Genomic DNA, 25,670 nt, shown 5'->3' with positions numbered 1-25,670 from the left:
GTATATCTCCAATTATTACCTAGAATTTTTTTCCAATTCTAATACATCTTTTCTGAGATGAGGCAACAGAACTGTATGCAGTATTCAAGGTTGGGGCATACAATGGATTTATATGGTGGAATTATGGTATTTTCTGTTTTATCTATCCTTTTCCTAATGATTCCTAACTTTCTGTTAGCTTGTTTTGACTGCTGTTGCAGGTTGAGCAGATGTTTTCATGGAGGATAGGTCCATCAATAGCTATTAGCCAGGATGGGCAGGGATGGTGTCCCTAGCCTCTGTTTGCCAGAAGTTGGGAATGGGTGACAAGGAATGGATTACTTGATGATTCTCTGTTCTGTTAATTCCCTCTGGGGCATCTGGCATTGGCCACTGTTGGACGACAGGATACTGGGCTAGATGAGCCATTGGTCTGACCCAATATGGCCGTTCTTATGTTCTTAACTATCCACGATGACTCCAAAATCCTTCTTGAGGGCTAACAGCTAATTTATAACCCATCATTTTGTATGTATAGTAGGGATTATGTTTTCCAATGTGCATTACTTTGCACTTATCAACACTGAATTTCACCAGCCATTTTGTTGCCCAGTCATTCAGTGTAGTGAGATCTCTATGTAAGTCTTGCATTCAGCTTTGGACTTAACTATCTTGAGTAGTTTTGTATCATCTGGAAATTGTGCCAATTTACTGTTCTCCCCCTTTCCCAGATTATTTATGAATATGTTGAACAGCTCTGGTCCCAGTACAGATGCTTGGAGGACCCTGCTATTTACCTCTCTCCATTCTGAAAACTGACCATTTATTCCTGTTCTTCGTTTTCTTTCTTTTAACCAGTTACTGATCTCCCCTTTTAGCCCATGGCAGCTCACTCTGCTTAAGAGACTTTGGTGTGGGACCGTATCAAAGGCTTTCTGAAAGTCCAAGTACACTATGTCCACTGAATCACCCTTGTCCACATGCTTGTTGACACCCTCAGATAATTCTAATAGATTGGTGAGGCATGATTTCCATTTACAAAACCATGCTGGCTCTTCCCTAAGGGTACGTCTTCACTACCCGCCGTATCGGCGGGTAGCAATCGATTTCTCGGGGATTTCATCTAGACACGATATATCGATCCCCGAACGCGCTCATGTCGACTCCGTAACTCCACCAACGCGAACGGCGGTAGTGGAGTCGACATGGGGAGCCGCGGACGTCGATCCCGCACCGTGAGGACGGTAAGTAATTCGATATCAGATACTTTGACTTCAGCTACGTTATTCACGTAGCTGAAGTTACGTATCTTATATCGATTTTCCCCCATAATGTAGACCTGCCCTAACATACCATCTTTATCTATCTGTCTGATAATTCTGCTGTTTACTATAGTTTCAACCAATTTACCTGGTACTGAAGTCAGGCTTACCAACCTGTAATTGCCAGGATCGACTCTGGAGTCTTTTTAAAAAATGTGCACTCCAGTCATCTGATACAGAAGCTGATTTGAATTATAGCTTACATATGACAGTTCTTCTTCGAGTGATTGCTCCTATGCATTCCAGTTAGGTGTGCGCGCCGCGCGTGCACGGCTCTTCGGAAGATTTTTACCCTAGCAACACCGGCGGGCCGGCTGGGCGCCCCCTGGAGTGGCGCCGCTATAGCGCTAGATATATGAATGGAGGGGTAATGAAATGTTGTTATCCTTATTGTACTAGTAAAGGGCAGCAGAACTGGGTTTAGCCTGTCCTGATAGAGGGGTTCACCCTCACTTACTAAGCAGGGAAGGGAGACCAAATCCCAGTGGAAAAAGGGACAGGTGTTTATACCTGGTGGTGTGTGCTCTGCCTAAGAGTCATAGGGTACGTCTACACTACGGGATTATTCCGATTTTACATAAACCGGTTTAGCAAAACAGATTGTATAAAATCGAGTGCGCGCGGCCACACTAAACACATTAAATCGGTGGTGTGCGTCCACGGTCCAAGGCTAGCGTCGACTTCTGGTGCGTTGCACTGTGGGTAGCTATTCCGTAGCTATCCCACAGTTACCGCAGCCTCCCCCGCCCCTTGGAATTTCCGGGTTGAGATCCCAGTGCCTGATGGGGCAAAAATCATTGTCGCAGGTGGTTCTGGGTAAATGTCGTCAGTCACTCCTTCCTCTGGGAAAGCAACGGCAGACAAGCATTTCGCGCCTTTTTTCCCTGGATTGCCCCTGGCAGATGCCATAGCATGGCAATCATGGAGCCTGTTTTGCCTTTTGTGACTGTCACCGTATGTGTACTAGATGCCACTGACAGAGGCGATTCAGCAGCGCTACACAGCAGCATGCTTTTGCTTTTGCATGACAGCAGAGATGGTTACCAGCCATACTGTACCATCTACCATACCATAAATTGGTAATAAGATGATCATGGTTACCAGTCCTTTTGCACTGCACCATTTGCTGCTGTCATAAGTGCCCCTGGCTGAGATCAGCCAGGGGCACAAAAGCCAAAATTGGGAATGACTCCCTGAGTCAATCCCTCCTTTTTGGTATCAAATAGAATCAGTCCTGCCTAGAATATGGGCAAGTGTACTAGAGAACCACTGTATCATAGAACCAGAGAGCACAGCTGCTCTGTGTCAGATCCAGCAGAAATTATGAGCTGCATGCCATTCACAGGGGGTGCTCCTGCAACAACCCCACCTGTTGATTCCATTCTTCCCCCGGCCTTCCTGGGCTACCGTAGCAGTGTCCCCTCACTTGTGTGATGAAGTAATAAAGAATGCAGGAATAAGACACAGTGACTCGTTAGTGAGAAATGAGTGGAAGGCAGCCTCCAGCTGCTATGATAGTCCAGACAGGACATTAAGCAGTGTGGAGGAGAGGAGCCCAGCATCCCGCTGCTAGTCCAGGGACAACTGAATCTGTTCTTTACACATGAAGGGCGGGGGCTGATGGAGCTCAGCCCCCTGTTGCTATGATGAAGACAGTTATCAGCCATACTGCACCATCTACCAAGAAAAATCAGGAGCTTTTTACACAGGTGCCCATGATAGACCTCACTGAATGCTAGTCGGCATGGTTACCAGTCCTTTTGCACTGCCCCATGTGCCAATAGGCTGATGATGACGATGGATATCAGTCATATTGTACCATCAGCCACCCATGGCGGGGGGGAGGGGGAGCAAGGATGTTGGTGTTGACTGCTGCAGCATTGCGTCTATCTGCAGCATTCAGTAAAGATAGGGTGACATGTAAAAGAGTCAAGAGAAGATTGTTTTCCCTTTCACTTCTGGGGGTGGGTGGGGGGGGTGCATAAATTGCCGAACGATGCCCTGAACCACCGCGGACACTGTGTTTGACCCTAGAAGCATTTGGAGCTCAGCCAAGAATGCAAATGCTTTTCGGAGACTGCAGGCACTGTGGGATTGCTTGAGTCCTCCAGTTCCCGCTCCAGTCCCCCCTCCATGAGCGTCCATTTGATTCTTTGGCTTTCCGTTACGCTTGTCACGCAGCAGTGCGCTGAGTCCCTGCTATGGCGTCTGTGTGGAGATTTTTTAAAAATGATTTTGAATTTCGTCTTCTGTAATGGAGCGCTGATAGAACAGATTTGCCTGCCCTTACTGCGATCACATCCGCATGGTCCATGCTGGAGCTCTTTTTTTATTTTGATTTCGGACTGCAGCGCCACCCGTGCTGATCGGAGCTCCACGCTGGGTAAACAGGAAATATTCAAAAGTTCGCGGGGCTTTTCCTGTCTACCTGGCCACTGCATCCGAGTTCAGACTGCTGTCCAGAGCGGTCAGTGGTGCACTGTGGGATACCACCCGGAGGCCAATACTGTCGATCTGCGGCCACACTAACCCTAATCCGATATGGTAATTCCGATACTAGCGCTACTCCTCTCGTTAGGGAGGAGTACAGAAACCGGTTTAAAGAGCCCTTTATATCGATATAAAGGGCCTCTTAGTGTGGACGGGTGTGGCGTTAAATCGGTTTTACGCTCCTTAAACCGGTTTAAACGCATAGTGTAGACCAGGCCCTAGACACAATTTAACTCCATCCCTCTCCACTGTTTAAAGGCAGAGCTGATTAGAATCAACTGAGTCATTTGTTTTTGCAGGTCATCACTAGAGCTGAAACCATTGATAACCAGGTCTAAGGGTACGTCCAGACTATCCGCTGTATCGGTGGGTAGCGATCAATTTATCGGGGATCGATATATCACGTCTTGCGAGACGCGATATATTGATCCCCGAATGCGCTCCCCGTCAACTCCGGAACTCCACCAGAGCGAGCGGCAGTAGCGGAGTCGACAGGGGAGCCGCGGCCATCGATCCCGCGCCGTGAGGACGGGAGGTAAGTCGGAATAAGATACATCGACACGTATTTTGCATCGACAGCCCCGCCCCCGAGTGTAGACCAGGCCTAAGTGCTAAGCCTAGTGTGGGGCAGTGTTTCAGTGGAACCTCACAGCAGTCTCTTTCACTAATTGCTGAAATCACGGAGAACTGGGTTAAGGGGTAGGACCTAAAGAGGTGGCAGTAGAGAGGCAGGTGGTGGCAGAGAAAGTGACGGTACTGTGGCCAAGGGCCATGGAGTGAACAATGGTGCAGCAGCAGCAGCAATGCAGAGTGAAAGGCTGCAACACCTTCCCCCCAGACCCTCCAGGGTGGGAGGTGAACTCCCATGAACACACCTCTGAATTCTGGGTCTTCACTGACCAAGGACAGCAACTGGGAGTGGGGTGCATTAAAGGGGGAGGGCAGTGGCATGTTAAAGGAACATTTGTTTGTAAGGCTCACGCCCCAAGATGAAAAACTAAGGCAAAGGCCACTGCATGATATACTTTGGTATGGGTGTTTGCCTATGACGGCATGTTTTTGAATGTGGTTGTGGTGTTTTCCCAAACAAGTGCTTGGTTCCCTTTCCCTTTTAATAAAACTTCTCTTTTGTTATACACAGATGCAATGCTTGCGAGAGGGGAAACATTGTCTCTTAGAGGCACCAGGGCTGGTGTGAACTTTTCCCAGATGACTGGTCTGGTCTGTGTAGTAGTGTTAAGAGGAGCCCCTAAATATTGAACCCAGCCCTTGCTGCAGCCAACTTCATCTGTCCACTAGGCCCTGTCCTTTCAAATCCCTCCTTTAAGATTCACTTCCATGAAACCCATAAAAAGTGATTCAGAGGATGATTAACTTCTTTACATATAATACCTTCTAATTAATCATAATTGTCTATGCTAAACTGCATGTATCTGTTACAGCCTTTAAAATCCTAAGTCTGTAAGATCCCTTGTTTCACACTCACCACAAAGGGAAGGAGGCACTCGTGCTGGTTCTGTACCACATATAGGCTCAGCAATGGGATGCGACAGGGACCTGCCAAACTGCATGCTAGACAGAAGAAGTTTTCCAGGGCTTCACAAAGTTTAGAACATGTGTTGGCCCAAAAGGGTGGCTTGACATCAACAATGAGGATTTGTGGGAGCTGCCATGAGTGTGCAGTGGCATAAGCTTTGCCAGCAGTGTACCCTCTCCTTGTTTCTGAAAGTGTTTTTCTGGAATTCATGGCATCCAAACAGGAAACAGCGCACCAGCTGTCCAATCACCCATCTGCCTCTGAGAAGGAAAAACAGAAAACAGGAATGAGTGAGACTTTCATCCTGAGATACGGTGCTAAATCCAGCCTGAACTCAGCCTAGGGTATGGCAGGGCAATAATATCAGTGCATCTAGAGAGAGATGAAAATCAAACGATTTAGCCTCGAAAATGCAGCTAATCTTCTGGGGAACTACAGCCTGACGCCCAGCTCCTTAGTGGGAGGGAGTAACCTGGGGAGTAAGATGTAGCAGCGAGACCTGAGTTTAAAATATGATACAGCAACAACAAAAAGACATTGCAAATTGGGACTGCATATGTCTAAGCCTTCCATTGTGGACAGGGAGGAAGAAGTCTTGTACTTCAGAGCTTGAGCCAATCCTTTAGAGCTCAAGATGAGACCTAATAGTTATGTAAAGGGCAGCTTATTCCACATCAGCCTACAGCAGAGTTTTCAGGCCAGTCTCTGAAGCATCTGGCTCTGGTCACTGTCAGAGACAGGATACAGGACAAGATGGACTGCTGAGCTGATCCAGTATGGCAATTCCTATGTTCCTCTGGGCCCCTCTCTATACAGCCCTGGTGCAACCACAACTGGAATAACATTTGGTTCTGGGCACCACATTACCAGATATTGACAAACTGGATCAGCTCAACAGTCCATCTATTCCTGTACCCTCATCTGTAAAATAAGAACAATGCTACTTAACTCCTTTGTAGAGCACTTTGAGATCTATGGATGTAAAATGCTATGTATGAGCCAGGTATTATTATTAAGAAAACTGTAATATTGCTAAGTGGTAACTAAGGGGGAGGGAGGGGTAGGAGACCAGTGTACAGTACAGGAATTGAGAGTGAAAATAATCAATAACCCATTTAGAGTCATTCAAGGGGGTACAACAGGAGTAAAGGGTTGAATTGAAAAGGAAATTTTAGGCTCGGTATTTTTCTATATTGAAAGAGGCGAACAACTTTGGTAACATGAGGAATTGTCTCCCAAAGAAAGGGGTTGAGGCATTTAAAAATAGATTGGACAAAGTCCTGAAAAGTGTATAGTAAAAAACAGTTCTGCTCTGGCCCATGGAAGATGGAATAGATGATCCCAAAAGGGCTTCCATCTCTGATGCCTACATTCCTAGACTCCAGTTTTTCATAGGTATCTTACTGCAACTTGCATGGTGTTTCAAGTTAGAGAGACAGTGGGTTTTTTGCATGAGAGCTTTAACAACAGACACTTGGAGAAAAATGGGAATATAAACACACTTAAAATATGTTTTGCTCACTAAATTTGTGTTAATTTATAACATCCTTAATTGTAGTAGCTGATGCCCCTATTACGGGTCTTGTATTCAAAGGGCCAAATCTTGAAAACCTCACTCTCACAAGACACCTAATGACACGAGTAGGTATTTTGCCTCTGTAAAGGTCAGTTTGTGCCCTCACAGGGAGACCTTTGTGTACATGGGGAGACCCACGCTACAAAGTGGGGCTCATCCACTTCTGTGACACTGGTCTCCTTTTCCCAGGGACCCTGCAAAGGTATTTCTGAGGCTCTAGGGGTCAGTGTGAGTGGGGAGTAGTGAAATGACAGGGGGAGTAAGAGGGAGGAGAGGGCTGGGGGCAGGAAGTGTGTGCCATAAGTTAACACAACTACAGGCCCCGAGTAAACACTTCAGGGCTTGGCTTAAAAGCAGAAAATTCATTTAGGATCCTGCGCAGTTCTTAAATCATTCCTGCTCAGTTCCTCCCCTGCCCCCATTTCCTCTCCACACACAAATCTTAGGCAAAAGGGCTAGCACCTTCCTGTTAAAAACAAAAACCTTTTCCTTCCTTCATCAGGAACACAAAGCTGCTGTCTAAAATCTCCTTTTACCTCACTAAATGTAAATGTTTTTGCTCAAACCAAGCAATGCAACTTCTAGGATATTGAAGTTGTTTAAAATTAAGATATTTTGCTAATAGCAACAATAGAAAGCATTCAGATGTCCTTGTGCTCAGACAAGTGATTGTATAATATGCCATTTAACTGTACATAGCTATTCCCTATGAGCCAGAATCTGATCCGTTACAGTTGTGTAAATGCACATTAGTTCCAGTGAAATAACTAAGTTATGATGGATTTACTGAGGTGTGATGTTGGCCAGAATCTGTCCCTGTTTGCATTCTGTAATTGTTCTTAGTTTTCTGATCAATTCTGCTGAGTCATGTACTTTTTAAAGCTTCGTTAAGGAGATATGCTAGTGTATTTCTTACACGCACCAATGGAACTAACCAGATTTTCCCTCAGTTATGAACTGACCAGTCAACCATACAGCTCATTTGGAAACAGGCAGCAGCAGAGACCAAAAAAAAAAAGCAAATATAGTACAGTACTGTATTAAACGTAAACTACTTAAAAAAAAAGGGAAAGCAGCATTTTTCTTCTGCATAGTAAAGTTTCAAAGCTGTATTAAATTAATTAAAGTTAATATTCAGTTGTAAACTTTTGAAAGAACAACCATAACATTTTGTTCAGAGTTACAAACATTTCGGAGTTACAAACAACCTCCATTCCCACGATGTTCCTAACTCTGAGGTTTTACTGTAATGTCAACAAAACTGCTATATTCAGATTCTGGGATCTTTGTCAGTGTTAACAAGGCAGAAAGAGAACAGCTTGACTTTCAGTTGCCAGACTATGATTTCAGGGCTGGTGGCAGGTACAAATATCTTGCTTTGACTTACAACCTGATCTTATTTCATATGAAAATACAGAATACCCAGGTTGCTCTCCCAAAGGCTTTCCTAGATCTTTGATTGAAATGACTTCCCCACCTATTCTGAGGACAATCTTTGGTTATAATTCTTTTGTTTTGGGAAGAGGCTCCTCTACACCCCCTCCTCCCAATTCTCTCCTTTACCAGGAAGCAAAACCTAGCTGATGCAGTCAAAAATCCAAAACAGGAATTTTATCTTGTGCTGGTTTCAGAGAGAAACTGAGGTGAATGAAGTGTTGAAAGGTACATAGATTTCATGAATTTGAATGAGACTATCTTTCTTGATGCTTTCTGTATTATGCTTATTTTAAGTGTCTTCAAGAAAATGGATCACTCACTAGCTGTGTTCTCTTGTGTCAACTGCAGGAATTAAACTTGTTTCTTAATCCTGGTGTAATCTTAAACAACCTGCACTTCACATTATCCATATGTCTCAAACACTTTGTTGTGTGTATTATTTAATGAACAAAGCAGGGTACCTCCCCCTTTCATATGTTTTATCTTAATTACCATTAGCTGTGAAAATGTTAGTATTACTAGATAATACTATATAGTCCTCTAATTAGATAATGCAGTATAATTAGATCCTCGCTAAGCAGCAGGTGATCTGTTAGAAGCTGTCATAAGTGATTACAGAAGAGCTCAATATTTCTGAGAGCCAACTGTCAGTTCAAATAGCCAATGTGATGTATGTTTATTGCTCAACATAATGGGACAGTTAACTGTCAGAACTAGTTGCTAATGGTAGCATGGGTTTTGCTCAAAGTAACTAGAGAGCATATTGTCAGAGCTAGGAATAACATCTTAACAGAAGTAAACTGAAACAAAACTTGCCAGAGCAGGTGGGCAGTGATTTCTGGTCACATTCTGAACAACTGCATATTATAATTATTACCAATTCAGTAGACATAATAGTAAAATATTAAAAACTCTGGCCTGGAGCCACAAAGGTACCTAGGCACCTATACCCCAGACCTAGGGGATTTATATAGATGTCTCCCATCTCTCTTCCCCCTCTGGTAGATGGGGAGAAATTGAACCTGGGTTTCCAACATCTCAGTCAAGTGCTCCAACAGTTAGTCTAAGGCCTGGTCTACACTAGGACTTTAATTCGAATTTAGCAGCGTTAATTCGAACTAACCGCTCAACCGTCCACACCAGGAAGCCATTTAATTCGAACTAGAGGGCTCTTTAGTTCGAATTTGGTACTCCACCCTGGCAGGTGGAGTAACGCTAAGTTCGACATGGCTAGTTCGAATTAGGCTAGGTGTGGATGGAAATCGAACTTAGTAGCTCCGGGAGCTATCCCATAGTGCACCACTCTGTTGACGCTCTGGACAGCAGTCCGAGCTTCGATGCTCTGACCAGCCACACAGGAAACGACCTGGGAAAATTTGAATTCCTTTTCCTTTCTGGACAGTTAGAATCTCATTTTGTGGTTGGACATCGGGGCGAGCTCAGCAGCACCGGCAGCAATGCAGAGCTCTCCAGCAGAGGAGTTCATGTAATCTCTGAATAGAAAGAGGGACCCGGCATAGACTGACCGGGAACTCTTCGATCTGATCGGTGTGGGGGGCGAGTAGTCTGTGCTTTCGGAGCTGCGCTCCAACAAACGGAATGCAAAGACCTACGAGAAGGTCTCCAAAGCCATGATACAGACAGAGGATACAGCCGTCATGCAACGCAGTGCCGCGTGAAAATCAAGGACCCCAGACAAGCCTACCAAAAAATCAAAGCGGCCAACGGACGCTACGGAGCCTGCCACCAGTGCCCCACCAGTGACCATGGACTCTGATGATGGGACAGCGTCAACGGACAGTTCCTCGACGATGTTCACGGACGGGGAAGATGAGGAAGGGTTTGTGGAGGACGAGGCAGGCGATAGCGCTTACAACGCTGGTTTCCCCGACAGCCAGGATCTCTTCATCACCGTCACGGAGATCCCCTACCAACCCTCCCCGGCCAGGAACCCGGATCCTGAATCAGGGGTAGGATCAGTCGGTAAGTGCTTTAACCATGTTAACTTTTATTCTTAATATAACAGGAATCTGAAGTGTGTGAAAAGGAGGTCTCTGTATATATGGTGATAGAACAGAAATCCTCCTGGGAGAACTCCACGAAGCTCTTCTGCCGTTAATCGATAAGCATCAGCAGGAGGTTCCTGGGGAGAGCTGCCTTATTGGGTGCTCCGTGATAGCACACTTTTCCGCGCGAGGCTTTCATGTGGTATTCAGGGAGCACTGCCTCCCAGAGCACGGCTGCATAGGTCCGTGGTTCGTGCTAGATTTCACGCAGCATGCGCTCTCTATCTCCTTCAGTGCCCGTCCTCACGGTTATCTCGCTGGGAGACTCCTGCATCTAAGTAGGGGAAGAAATGTTACGTTACGCCTGGTCCAAAGTATTTTTAATAAATAAACGGACAGACGGCATAGCACAGACTCAGCACGCAGCTGCGCGACGAGCGTAACGGACAGCCAAAGAATCAAATGGACGCTCATGGAGGGAGGGGGGAACGAGGACGCAAGGTATCCCACAGTTCCTGCTGTCTCCGAAAAGCATTTGCATTCTTGGCTGATCTCCAAATGCTTCTAGGGTCAAACACAGTGTCCGCGGTGGGTCGGGGCATAGCTCGGCAATTTACGCACCCCCCCCGACCCCCAGAAGTTAAAGGGAAAACAATCCTCTGTTGACTCTTTTACATGTCACCGTATCTGTACTGAATGCTGCAGATAGACGCGATGGTGCAGCACTCAACACCAACATCCTTGCTCCCCCCACGCTATGGATGGCTGATGGTACAATAAGATGGAAATCCATCCTCATCATCAGCCTATTGGCACATGGGGCAGTGCAAAAGGACTGGTAACCATAACAACCATAACAACTTGCTTGGGACAGGTCGGTCAAGGCCGCCTGGTGCTAATTTTTCATGGTAGATGGTGCAGTATGGCTGGTAACCGTCCTCATCATTGCAACAGGGGGCTGAGCTCCATCAGCCCCCACCCTTCATTGTAAAGAAAAGATTCAATTGCCCCTGGACTAGCAGAGGGATGAGTGGCTCCCTCCTCCGCACCCCTTAATGTCATCTCTGGACTATCATTGCAGCTGGAGGCTTCCTTCCACTCATTTCTCACAAACGACTACCTGTGTCTTATTCATGCATTCTATATTACTTCATCACACAAGTGGGGGGACAATGGTATTGGAACCCAGGAAGGCTGGGGGAAGAACGGAATGAACAGCTGGGGTTGTTTCAGGAGCACACCCTGTGAATAGCGTTCAGCTAAAAATTTATGCAGGATTGGACAGAGAGCAGCTGTGGTCTCTGGTTCTATGATACAGTGGTTCTCTAGTACAGTTGCCCATATTCTAGGCAGGACTGATTCTATTTTTAGATACCCAAAAAGGAGGGATTGACTCGGGGAGTCATTCCCAAATTTTGCTTTTGCGCCCCTGGCTGATCGACCAGGGGCACTTATGACAGCACCAAATGGCGCAGTGCAAAAGGACAGGTAACCATGACCATCTTATTACCGTCTTCTTACCAGTTCATGGTATGGTAGACGGTGCAGTATGCCTGGTAACCATCGCTGCTGTCATGCAAAAGCAAAAGCATGCTACTGTGTAGCGCTGCTGGTCCGCCTCTGTCAGCGGCATCCAGTACACATACGGTGACATACACAAAAGGCAAAATAGGGTCCATTGTTGCCACGCTATGGCGTGTGCCAGGGCATTTCATGGAAAACGTGCTCGAAATGATTGTCTGCCGTTGCTTTCCCGGAGGAAGGAATGACTGGCGACATTTACCCAGAATCCACCGCGCAAATGATTTGTGCAACAGCTGGCACAGGGGTCTCAACAAAAAATTCACAGAGACAGCCTAGACTCAGTTAATTGTTTGCAAAAAAGTATCATTGCAAGGAATGCACTAACTGTTTCCCATCTCATAGCTTCCACTGTCTCCAGACCTTCCACAGCATCCACCTCGCAGAGGCTGGCGAAGATTAGGCGGCGAAAGAAAAAGACAAGGGACACGATTTTCGATGAATGTGTGGGCTGCTACCTAGCCGAGGCGGACCAGCAGAGGCAGTGGAGGGAGAAAGTCTCTCTGTACCAGCGCTCACACAGCGAATGGGAGGAGAGGTGGCGTGAGGAACACAAGCAGGCGACTCAAGCAATGCTTGTACTAGTGAGGGAGCAAACGGACACGCTCCGGCGACTTGTGTATGTTCTGCAGGACCGCTGCAGGACAGAGCCCCCGGCAGTATCTCTGCAACCGCCCTCCCCCGCCACAAAGTCACATACCCCCCTCACCCTAAATAACCAGGAGGATGCCCGCCCTGGGCCGTGAATACTGTCACTGCACCCCAGCAGAGTGCTCAAGTAACCAAAAGCTCTCATACCCTACGTTTGCATAAGTCCTTCCCTTCCAGACTCAAACAAGTCCCAATCCCAGTCCCATCCCATAACTGTGTACTTAAGTAATAAAAATACTTTGCTGTTAAGTACTGTTTCCGTCATGTTTTTTCACTGAAGACTGTGTTTGAATGGGGTGCGTGGGGAAGTGCGTTGCTAATTGCATAGGACAGGCACTTTTCCCAGGGTACAGACACGGGGGCCGGATCAGCAGCGGGTAACACACACAGTGCAGTCAGCAGGCACCGTGGTCGGTATGGGAGGTGGTTTCCAGGTTCTGTGTGGGCGGTGGGGATGTGACTTTTTAGCGGGGGAGGGCGGTTACAGATCTTATACAGCAGTCCTTGTCCTGGACCGCTGAGTCACGCAGCAGAGGAATCTGTATCCATCCTCCTCCGCCACAAGGCCACATAGCCCCCCGCACACAGAATCCCAAAAAGGAGGGATGGCAGGCTCCGTTGAAACAAGCAGTCCGGCAATGCGGACCGCTGTAGGAGCAGGAGCCTGTCATTCCTTGAGTTTAGAGGCGGTCTTTACATCAGCGCACACCCTACCCACCATTTTTCTGCGTTCCAGTTTCGACCCTTTAACGAAAAGTCATGAATAAAGAAACCTCTCCTCAGTAACAGTGTGACATGTATTTTATTTTTACACGTGTCTTGGAAGTGGAGGAAACGGGGAGAACGGGGTATTTAACCGAAGAGGAGAGTCAACAGTAACTGGGTAAAGAAACAGGGGCAGGTTCAGCTTCTCTGTAAAGAAACTGAACAGTCACAGGTCACGCTGCTCGCTGCTCGCTGGTATTTAAAGAGTTCCTTGTCGCTGTCCCAGGCGCCTGTATAGGGCTTCATGAGCAAGTGCATTAGCGGGCAGGCTGGGTCACCGAGGATCACTATAGGCAAATGCACATCCACAACAGTTATTTCGTGGTACGGGAAGAAACTACCTTCCAGCAGGTGTCTGAGCAGCCCACAGTTCCTGAGAACACACGCATCAGGAACCTTGCCCGGCCATACAACGTTCATGTTGGTAAAAAGGCCCCTATGGTCCCCCAGTGCTTGCAGAACCATTGAAAAGTAGCCCAATTTCTCAGCAGCTGAATGTGGAAGAGGTGGACGATAAAGTGCGAGGAGGAGGAGAAAACGGCGAGGATCGCAGCGGGCTCCATGCTTGCAGTGCTGTGGCGTCCACGCTGTCACTGACCAGAAAAGTGCACGAACAGATTGCCCGCAGGCGCTTTCAGGGAGGGAGGGAGTGAGGGCGTGATTGACGGTTCAATGACGACAGTTACCCAAAACCACCCTCGACACATTTTTTCCCCCAGCAGGCATTGGGGGCTCTACCCAGCATTCCAATGGGCAGCGGGGACTGCGGGAACTGTGGGATAGCTTCCCACAGTGCACCGCTTCGAAAGTCGACGCCGGCCCCGTTAATGTGGACTCAGAAGTTCGAATTAGTGTATTTAGTATGGATACACAAATTCGACTTCATAAGGTCGAATCCACAAATTCGAATTAAGTAGATTCGAAATAGTCCTGTAGTGTAGACAAGGCCTAAGAGTTATAAAGTGGGTACTGCTATCACCAGCTCCTCCTGCTCCAGCTGTTCTGTGCAGAGTGAGTGAGACAGGAACTTAATTCATTCCCACAAGAAATGCCTTAGGCACCATGCTGACTGACTTCAAGCAGCAGGATCCCATTTCATGGATCTCTAAGCAGAGAGGCTGCAGGGAGGTACCTCTCTAGCCAAGAGGGAGGAAGCTCAGCACATTTCTCTATCATTGACACCAACCATTGCCTAGCTCAGGCGGCTCCACACCTAGCATGCTGGCTTTTGAGGATTACATTTTAAGGCACCTATCTCTCCTCATTCTTTGTATAGGGAACCTAGGCACCTAACTCGGGCTTTGTGGATCACTGTGGTGTTCCTGTGACTTTCTAGGTGTCTCAAAGCAAGGCATCATGATGCTTAGTGTTGCAACACCTAAGTTCCCTTGTTGATCTGGGCCTCTGTGACTCTGAAAGCTGTAACTGGGCTGGGAATACTTAACAGCTTGGTTGAGGAGCAGTTGGGTATAGTTCCTTTTACTTTTCTTTTTTAATGTATAAATTAGTAAAAGTTGTGCCTAACATCATCCTAACACTCCCTGTAGCCTATATTAAATGGATTAAAAATGTAACTGAGAGATTGCAGAAAGTAATTGTAATTAGGAAATTGTTACCGGTGAGGTATCTTTGGTGGGGTTCCACAGCAATCTGTTTTCTGCCCATTGCTATTCACTATCTTTATCAAGAATCTGGAAGAAATAGCTTCTAAAATTTGCAGATGAGACCAAAATTGGTGAAGTGGTAAATGATGGGGACGGGTCAGTTATATAGCATGATCTGGATTGCTTGGCAAAGTGGGTTCATTTGAACAACATGCATATGCAATTGATCTATGAACCCATATAGGGCTATTACAGCCCCAGATGAGTTGAGTTTAAAAATCTGACATTTTCTGGTGAGGTTTCAAGGACCTCTGGGAGCTCTGCTGTTTCTAAGAAGGCGCTCTCTCACATGGAGAAAGGAGTAGCAAGGTCTTCAGCAACTAGGGGAGGGCAGCTATAGAGTTTGGACCGCCTCCATCTCCGAAGAAGGGGAACCTAAACTAGTCAGGAGGGCGTGCAGCCACAAAGACTCATAGGTGTTGCAACTTTTAGGCACCTATAAAATCACTGGAACAAAACTGGGATCCACAAAGCTAAAGTTAGGTGCTTAGCCTCCCTACAAAATGAATGAGAAGACAGCAAGATGCACCTAAGGGCTTGTCTACATTACCCGGTGGATCGACAGGCAGCAATCGATTCAGTGGGGGTCGATTTATTGTGTCTAGTCTAGATGCGATAAATCGACCACAGAGTGCTCTCCCGTCGACTCCGGTACTCCACCAGGGTGAGAGGCGCAGGCAGAGTTGATGGGAGAGTGTCAGCCGTCGACTTACCGCAGTGAAGACACTACGGTAACTAGATCTAAGTACATCGACTTCAGCTATGTGAAGTGTAACTTAGAATATCAGGGTTGGAAGGGACCTCAGGAGGTCATCTAGTCCAACCACCTGCTCAAAGCAGGACCAATTCCCAACTAAATCATCCCAGCCAGGGCTTTGTCAAGCCTGATCTTAAAAATCTCTAAGGAAGGAGATTCCACCACCTCCCTAGGTAACCCATCCAAGTGCTTCACCACCCTCCTAGTGAAAACGTTTTTCCTAATATCCAACCTAAACCTCCCCCACTGCAACTTGAGACCATTACTCCTTGTTCTGTCATCTGGTACCACTGAGAACAGTCTAGATCCATCCTCACTGGAACCCCCTTTCAGGTAGTTGAAAACAGCTATCAAATCCTCCCTCATTTTTGTTGCCCTCCGCTGAACTCTTTCCAATTTTTCCACATCCTTCTTGTTGTGTGGGGCCCAAAACTGGACACAGTACTCCAGATGAGGCCTCACCAATGTCGAATAAGGGGAATTATCATGTCCCTCGATCTGCTGGCAATGCCCCTACTTATACAGCCCAAAATGCCGTTAGCCTTCTTGGCAACAAGGGCACACTGTTGACTCATATCCAGCTTCTTATACGCTGTAACCCCTAGGTCCTTTTCTGCAGAACTGCTGCCTAGCCATTTGGTCCCTAGTCTGTAGCAGTGTATGGGATTCTTCCATCCTAAGTGCAGGACTCTGCACTTGTCCTTGCTGAACCTCATCAGATTTCTTTTGGCCCAATCCTCTAATTTGTCTAGGTCCCTCTGTATCCTATCCCTACCCTCCAGCGTATCTACCACTCCTCCCAGTTTAGTGTCATCTGCAAACTTGCTGAGGGTGCAGTCCACGCCATCCTCCAGATCATTAATGAAGATATTGAACAAAACCGGCCCTAGGACCAACCCTTGGGGTACTCCACTTGAAACTGGCTGCCAACTAGACATGGATCTTAGATCGATCCCACCCCCTAGTGTAGACCAGGCCTAAGAATGGGATCCCAAAAGCCAGCATGCTAGGCAGGGAGTCACCTAAACTAGCCAGTGAGAGATGCCAATGATAGGCTGGGGCCTAAGCTCTGCTCTGCTCAGAGTCTGGCACCTAAAGGGTGCAGCGTTTGGCACCATCTCTGCTTGCAATCCATAACCAGGAACCCCTTTCCTGCAGTCAGGTGTCTTAGATGACTAAACTGTTTCTTGCAAGAGGGAATTACATGCCTGACTAAATCCACATAAAACAGCGAGGGGGAGGAAGAAGCCTCTTTTGCAACCCTTGGCCAGTGGTTAGAACACTCACCTGGAATGTGGGAAACCTTGGTTCAGTTGCCCATTCTGCCTGATGGGGAGAAAGGATTTGAACAGGGTCTCTCTCCTCCCCATCAAGGAGAGTGGGGAATTGAATCCAGGTCTCCATCCTGGGGAGTGCTCTCCCCATTGACTAAAGGTTAGAAGGGAAGATGGCACCTCCTCCTCCTCTGGAAAGACTGTGAGTGGGCCCCTATATAGTAGGCATGCTCTAAGCCAGGGGCGGGCAAACTACAGGCCACATCTGGCTCACCAGCCGTTTTAATCTGGCCTTGAGCTCCCGCTGGGGAGCAGAGTCAGGGGCTTGCCCCGTTTTGGCACTCCAGCTGGGGAGCAGGGTCGGGGGCTGCTCCATTCGGTTCCCAGAAGCAGCGGCATGTGCCCTGCCAGCTCCTACGCATAGGGGCAGCCAGGGGGCTCCGCTCCACACGCTGCCCCTGCCCCCAAGCGCCGCCCCCCCAGCGCCCATTGGCCAGGAACTGCGGCCAATGAGAGCTGTAGGGTCGGTGCCTGAGGATGGGGCAGCGTGCAAAGCCGCCTGGCCACGCCTTTGCATAGGTTCCAGAGCGGGGATATGCTGCTGCTTCCAGGAGTTCCATGAGGTAAACACTGCCCGGAGCCTGCACCCCTGAGCCATCCCCCTACGCCCCAACCATCTGCCCCAGCTCTGATCCCCCTCCCACCTTCCAAACCCCTCAGTCCCATCCCGGAGCACCCTTCTATACCCCAAACCCCTCATCCCCAGCCCCACCCTGGAGCCCACACCCCCAGCCATAGCCCTCACTCCCTCCTGCCCCCTAACCCCAATTTCATGAGCATTCATGGCCCGCCATACAATTTCTACACCCAGATGTGGCCCTCTGGAGAAAAGATTTGCCCACCACTGCTCTAAGCACATCTATCAACTTGGGACTTGCAGGCAAGATAGGTGAGGGGGATGTCTCCCTTGCCCGGGTTTTATGATCCTTTTGGGGCTTAGGCAGGAGATATTGTATGGACACTTAGAGAGAAGTGTTGTATGTATGACCAGAGGCAGAAACCTAGGTTCATAGGGAACTTTTACAGCAAACTTAGGTGCTGAGTGAGTTTAGGTGCCTATAGGGTTAGGCAGCAGCTAAGAGGGGGTTTTAGGTGCCAGTGCATTCCACAAATCTCAGATTTAGGTGCCTAAGTCCCTTGTGGATCTAGACCAGGGTCCCCAACGTGGTGCCCGTGGGCGCCGTGGTGCCTGCCAGGGCATCTATGTGCACCCATGTACTGGCCACCGGACAAGCAGCCACCGAAATGCCACCGAGAAGCAGTAATGTCAAAAAGGGCCTCTGTCGAAATGCCACCAATTTTCGGTGGCATTTCAGTGGTGACGCCTCTTGATGACACTGCTTCTCGGCAGCATTTTGGTGGCAACACTTCTTTGCATTGCCGCTTCTCGGCGGCTGCTTGTCCAGCGGCCACGCTCCTCGGCGGCTAGTCGTCTGGCGCCCGCCACACAGAAAGGTTGGGGACCACTGTTCTAGACCAAGGAGCTCAGTTTAGTTTAACAAAGAGAAGTATAAGGGGTGACTTGGTCACTGTCCATAAGTACCTATTTGGGGAACAGAAATGTGATAATAGAGGGCTCTCCAGTGTAGTGGACAAAGGTATACCACAAGCCAATGGCTGGAGGTCAACCTAGGCAAATTCAGACTAGAAATAAGGCATACATTTTAAGTGAAGGAAATTAACCATTAGAGCAACTTTCCAAGAGTTGTGGTGGATTCTCCATCACTGGAAACTTTTAGAAAATCATCCAGTCTTGATTTTAAAAGATCTGCTCTAGGCAAACAAAAATTAATTCAGGGAAATTCTATAACTCTATGTGGCCGGAAGGAGCAAACATGGGGGACTATAGAGGGGAAGATCAAGCAACCCCTATCTCAGAGGCCTGAATTAATGAGGAATAGGGTGGGAAGAGCCCCCCAATATAGCGAGGGAGGGAGGGAGCGAGCGTTGTTAGGGGAGCCTCATGGCCAGCTGGAGAAACTGGTTTGTTCCAGTGATAGGGAGGAAAGATGGAAGTGAGGTTAACTAAACTGGATTCTGTTCCTGCCACAGAATCAGTGGGAAGCCTTGGGGAAGTCAGCTAGTTTCTCTGTACCTCAGTTTCACTATCTGTAAAATGGGATTAATAATGTCAGCCTACCTCAAGGGATGGATCAGATAGCAGGATATGGGCCTAGAAAATGAGAGCGATGGTGGGTGGCAAATGGTCAGAATGATAAACCATGCCTTGTTAATCCCACCCACTCACTTTACATAAAATAATCACATCTTTACCCTTAGATTCTCTATTTTTAATAATGTATTTAACTTTAACACTGCCTGGGCTACTTTAAACATTTTTTTAATCCTGATTTTTTGTATTTGGGGGAGGGGGACCTTTTAGGCACCAATCAAACTTATTATGAACTGGAAATGGTAGAATTAGTAATAATAATGCAGAAAAGGCAAGGCAAAAGTGTTCAGTAAATATTTCTGTTCTGTATTTTGGGGAAAAAAGAGATGATGTAGTCATCATATGAATACACTTTTTCCATTCCACTAATATCTCTGGATGATGCGGAACAGAAACTACTAAAATTATACATTTTTAAATCAGGTCTGGATAACTGGCATCCAAGAGTTTTTAAAGAGTTGGCTGAGGAGCTTGCTGGATAATTAATGTTGATTTTCAGTGAGGCTTGGAGCACTGGGGAAATTCCAGAATACTGGAAGAGAGCTAATGTTGAGTCAATATTTAAAAAGGATAAACAGCATAGCCTGGGTAATTTTAGGCTTGTCAGTCTGACATCAACCCCTAAATGGAAGGGAAGATAATGGAATGCCTGATATGGGGCCTGATTTAATAAAGAATTAAAGGAGGGTAATATAATTGCCAATCAACACGGGTTTATGGAAAATAGTTCATTTGACAGGTTTATCTTTTTTGATGAGATTACAAGTTTGGTTGATAAATGTAATAGTGTTGATGTAACATACTTACAGAAATCTAAGGCATTTGACTTCGTGCCATGTGACATTTTTGATTAAAAAAACTAGAACAATATAAAATTAGCATATGTGACAGACCCAGACCAGTGGGGTACAGGAGTCTGGTAGAGGGCAAATATACTGGTGACTGGATGAGTAGTTTTCTGTTCCCTGAGTGACCAGAGCAGGGGCTGCACTAGAGTAATCAGGAACCTGCTAGAACCAATTAAGGCAGATAGGCTGATTAGCAGGGCCGTCCTTAGGCATAGGCAGAATAGGCAGCCGCCTAGGGCACAACTAGGTCTGGGGGCACCGCTCTGCCAGGAGCCCGGACAGACGGGAAGCAGTGGAGCATGTAAGAGCTGGGCTGCTGGGTCCTAGAGAGAGCCAAATGCAGCACAGTCTGAGGGAGGGGATTGGCTGCTGGGGTCTCTGGGAAGGGGTGGGGGAAGGAGCTCACCTGTGAGTGTGACTCTTCCCCCCCCCCCCCCGCTGAGGTGAGGTGAGGCAGGCTCTGCGGCTCTGAAACCAGTATCCTTTGTTGTCCCCCATAACATCCATTCTTCTCCCCCCCCTGCCCCATGGAGCACCCCCTCCTTTCTCCCTCCTCCCCAGGAGCATCCCTCTCTCTCCCCTCCCTCCCCTCCATCAGGGATGGGTTGGGTGAGGTGCTGGGGGGTAGGTGGGGGGAGGAGGCTGGCTGCCTGCCTGCTGAGGAATGAAAGTGAAAGTAACTCACTTCCTCGGCCAGGATTGGAATGTCACACAGGGCTGGGCTGGGGTTAGCCAGATGTGTGAAAAATCAGGACAAGGGGTTGGGGTAGGGTGAGCAGATATCCCTATTTTATAGGGCCAGTCCCAATTTTGGGGTCTTTTTCTTATATAGGCTCCTTTTACCCCCCACCCCGTCCTGATTTTTCACACTTGCTGTCTGGTCACTCTAGGTGGGGGTAATTGGTGCCTATATAAGACAAAGCCCCAAATATCGGGACTGGCCCTATAAAATCAGGACATCTGGATCTGGGCACCCTAGCTGGGGAGTGCCTCTCCCCTGGGCTGGCAGCTGCCAGCGATCCACCTCATCCAGGGGGAGCTACACGGGCAGGATGAGCTGCTGTGGCTCCATGGGTGACCTGTCCCTGAGATCAGATGCTGTGCTAACTTCACCATGGTCCGTAAGGCTGGTGGTGGTGCCCATTGGCGTGTGATTGGACCTGAGGGTTTGCTGCTGCTGTTGCCACTCTGCACCCCAAGAGGTGGATTTTGGGGTCTACTGCAGCTGTTGGACCAGCAGGCTGGGGGGTGAGCCAAGCATGAAAGCAGTACTGTGTTGCCATTTAGATTGTCATTTAACAACTTTGTTTGCCAAAAATTCTTGCTAACAATCCTGAATCCAATGTCAATATTTTTTTTAAAAAAATCAATATCTTAGCCAAAAACAGAAAATTAAGTTGTTGACAATTATTAGTGACAGGTTTGGTTTGAGGCAGGGAGTGGGCCAGTTTTCATCAGAGAAACAAAAAACGTTGACTGACTTTCCTATAGCCTGTTACTCCTGATAAGAGCCCTCCAACAACTGTAATATGCTCATCTCCTTACTAGTGTATAAAGCAGTGGTCGGCAACCTATGGCACACGTGCCAAAGGTGGCAGGTGAGCTGATTTTTGATGGTACGCAGCGGCAGGCTGAGCGGCTCAGCCCATCACTGCTCTGGGGTTCCGGCTGCTGCCCTATTGCCAGCTGGGATACCGGCCGCCGGCCCCACTCAGCACCCGCTGCTGGCCTGGGGACCCCCAAGGAACCCCAGGCTGGCAGCGGGCTGAGCAGGCCGGCTGAACCACTCAACCTGCTGTCAGCCTGGGGTTCCATTCATTCAGCTGGCAGCGGGCTGAGTGGGCTGGTGGCGGGCTGAGCAGGGCTGGTGGAGGGTTGAGTGGCTCAGTCTGCTGCCACTCTGGGGTGCCGGCAGCACTCAGCCTACTGCTACTCCGGGGTTCCGGCTGCCAGCCCCTTGCCAGTCAGGAGCCCAGCCGCCGGCCCCACTCTGCCTCCTGCCAGCCTGGGTGAGCAGAACCCCAGGCTGGTAGCGGGCTGAGGGGCATTGGCGGCCAGGATCCTGGCTGGCAGGAGTTGGTGGTCAGAACCCCAGACCAGCAGCGGGCTGAGCAGGGCCTGGGATCCTTGTCTAGGGTTCCAGCCACCAGTCCCACTCAGCCCGCTGCCAGTCTGGGGTTTCATTTATTCAGCTGGCAGGGGCCTGAGCAGGACTGGTGGCCAGGACCTCAGATAATAACAATAGTTTATTTATATAATATAGACATAGAGAGATACCTTCTACAAACATTAAAATGTATTACTGGCATGAGAAACCTTAAATTACAGTGAACTTGGCACACCAATTCTGAAAGGTTGCCGACCCCTGGTATAGACTGACCATATGTTGTACTAAGATTCTCCTGCTTTTTTTTTTTTTCCTGTGAGTCGGTATAGCTTTTGCCAGCCCAGAAGTTGGGCAGCCAATGTTTTACGTTTTCACAATGTTTTCTTCAACTTTCATAAAGTATAGTTAATATGAGTTAAAAAGGCCAGGGACACTTCCTTGTGAAGAATCTGTACAGCAGATCGTGCTAGAGCTGTGAAAATGTCAGTTTTTGATGGAACTTTAGAGGCAGTGATTTATCATGTATTTTATCATGTGAATGTGCTGCTATTGCTAATGTCTTTCCAAACAAAAATAACGTACAATAGGACTTCTGTAACATTTCTGAGATACCTTAATCTAGATGAGATGATTCTGTGCTGACTTCATTTTGGTCACTTTGTGCTTTACCTAGCAGTAAAACTAGGGTTATATTTTCCCACTGTTTGAAAACCCAGCTTATTAAACTGATTTTGCAGCCAAAAAAGCCAGAAAGATTGCTTTTAATTAAAAACAAATCTTTGTTTCAATACCTCTTCATATAAATTTCCAATAAAATTTTGACAAATTAAAAAAATTATATTACTTGCATCATTCTGTCAAATCAGAATTTTTTCTATAGTGCTACTTCTTTAGTGCTAGTGCATCAGCATTACAGTGTGCTTAATTAAGTTAAACTGGTTTTAATAATGTGAATGTGGCAAGTTTTCCAATACTGTATGCTTATATTTGTGTTGCTAAGAGCAGATCAGGCACAGGGGCACCAGTTTAATAATCTCGCCTAGGGCACCAGAAATCCTAAGGACGGCCCTGCTGATTAGAACACCTGCAGCCAATCAAGGCAGGCTAATCAGGGCACCTGGGTTTAAAAAGGAGCTCACTTCAGTTTGTGGTGGGTGTGTGAGGAGCTGGGAGTAAGAGGCGCAAAGAGCTGAGAGCATGCTGCTGGAGGACTAAGGAGCACAAGCGTTATCAGACACCAGGAGGAAGGTCCTGTGGTGAGGATAAAGAAGTTGTTTGGAGGAGGTCATGGGGAAGTAGCCGACGGAGTTGTAGATGTCATGCAGCTGTTTCAGAAGGCACTATAGACAGCTGCAATTAGGGTGACCAGACAGCAAGTGTGAAAAATTGGGACAGGATGTGGAGGGTAATAGGAGCCTATATAAGAAAAAGACTCAAAAATTGTGACTGTACCTATAAAATCAGGACATCTGGTCACCCTAGCTGCAATCCACAGAGCCCTGGGCTGGAACCCGGAGTAGAGGGCGGGCCCGGTTCCCCCCAAACCTCCCAACTCCTGATCCAACACAGGAGGAGTTGACCCAGACTGTGGGCTCCACCAGAGGGGAAGATCACTGAGGTGAGCAAATCTGCCAATAAGCACAGGACCCACCAAGGTAGAGGAGGAACTTTGTCACACATAGCACACACTAAATGGATTAGAAGCTGGCTAACTGATGAGTCTTGAAATGTAATTGTAACCAGGGAATCATTAAATGGATGTGTTTCTAGTGGAGTCCCACAGGGACTGGTTCTTGGTCCTGTGCTATTTAACATCTTTATCAATGACCTGGAAGAAAACATAAAATCATCACAAAGTTTGCAGATGACACCAACAGAAGTGGTAAATAATGAAGAGGACAGGTCACTGATTCAGAACGGTCTGGATTGCTTGGTAAACGGGGTTAAAGCAAACTGTCTGTGTTTTAATATGGTGAAATGTAAATGCATGCATCTAGGAACAAAGAATGTAGACCATACATATAGGATAGGGGACTCTATCCTGGGAACCAGTGTCGATGATAAATAGTTGGGGGTTGTGGTGGACAATCAGCTATTAAGCGTCCCGTGCAATGCTGTGGCCAAAAGGGCCAACGTGATCCTTGGATGCATAAATAGGGGAATTGTAGAAGGGACCTCAATAGGTCATATAATCCAGTATCCTTCACTGAGGAAGGCCTTGAGTTGGAGTAGAGAGATTATTTTATCTCTGTTTTCAGTACTGGTGCAACTGCTGCTAGAATGTTGTGTTAAGTTTTGATGTCCACAATTCATGAAGGATGCTGATCAGTTGAAGAGAATTCAGAGAAGAACCACAAGAATAAGTAAAGGCTTAGAAAACATGCCTTATAATGATAGAATCAAGGAGCTCAATCTAATTTGCTTAACAAAGAGACTGTTAAGGGATGATTTGATTGCAGTCTGGAAGTACCTACATGAGGAATAAATATTTGATAATGGGCTCTTCAGTCTAGAAGAGAAAGATATAACATGATCCAGTGGTTGGAAATTGAAGCTAGACAAATTTAGACTGGAAATAAGGTGTAAATTTTTAACAGTGATGGTAATTAACCACTGAAAAAATTTACCAAAGGTCTTTGGATTCTCCATCACTTAAATTTTTTAAACCAAGATTGGAGGTTTTTCTAAGAGATCTGCTCTAGGAATTATTTTGGGGAAGTTCCATGACCTATGTTACATGGAAGGCCCAACTGGATGACCACAATGGTACGTTGTGGTCTTTGAATCTATTAATCTAAGTTGCAGGTGCATCATCCCAATCACAGACAGGGATGATATCTTAAATCACTGTAATAGATTAATTTCACTCACTCTCTCTCTCACAGATATTTTTCTTGCAGGTGTATCTACCTAACCCAATTTACTAGGAGCTTGACATCTTGGTTCTAAAGATCCTCCACCCCTGCCCTCACTGGACTATATATATTCGGGCTGTCAATTAATTGCAGATAACTCACGTGATTAACTCAAAAAAATGAATTGTGATTAATCGCACTTATAACAATAGAATACCAGTTGAAATTTATTAAATATTTTTGGATGTTTTTCTACATTTTCAATATTGATTTCAAGTACAACATGGAATACAAAGTGCACACTTTATATTATTATTTTTTATTACAAATATATGCACTGTAAAAATGATAAACAAAAGAAATAGTAAAAACAACGAGGAGTCCTTGTGGCACCTTAGAGACGAACATGCTTCAACCACCATCGACCTTCATGCTTCGACCACCATTCCAGAGGACATGCTTCCATGCTGATGATGCTTGTTTAATGCGTCAATTAAATTTGTGACTATATTCCTTCGGGGAGAATTGTATGTCTCCTGCTCTATTTACCCGCATTCTGCATATATTTCATGTTATAGCAGTCTCGGA

The 25,670-nt window shown here is 47.0% G+C and overlaps 1 protein-coding gene across 2 annotated transcripts in view; it reads right to left on the bottom strand.

Moving 5' to 3' along the window:
• LOC123371335 (meiosis 1 associated protein) overlaps positions 1-25,670 on the bottom strand; it is a 92,492-nt gene that overhangs the window by 59,534 nt on the left and 7,288 nt on the right. For both annotated transcript variants that reach the window (XM_045018812.1, XM_045018813.1), the window contains exon 2: positions 5,278-5,588. In XM_045018812.1, the coding sequence (XP_044874747.1) occupies positions 5,278-5,538 (261 nt within the window). In that variant the 5' untranslated portion in view covers positions 5,539-5,588. The remainder of the gene's footprint in view (positions 1-5,277; positions 5,589-25,670) is intronic.

This window comes from Mauremys mutica, chromosome 5 (assembly GCF_020497125.1).
Source record: "Mauremys mutica isolate MM-2020 ecotype Southern chromosome 5, ASM2049712v1, whole genome shotgun sequence".
NCBI lineage: Eukaryota > Metazoa > Chordata > Testudines > Geoemydidae > Mauremys > Mauremys mutica.
This window is presented reverse-complemented; position numbering and strand designations above follow the sequence as displayed.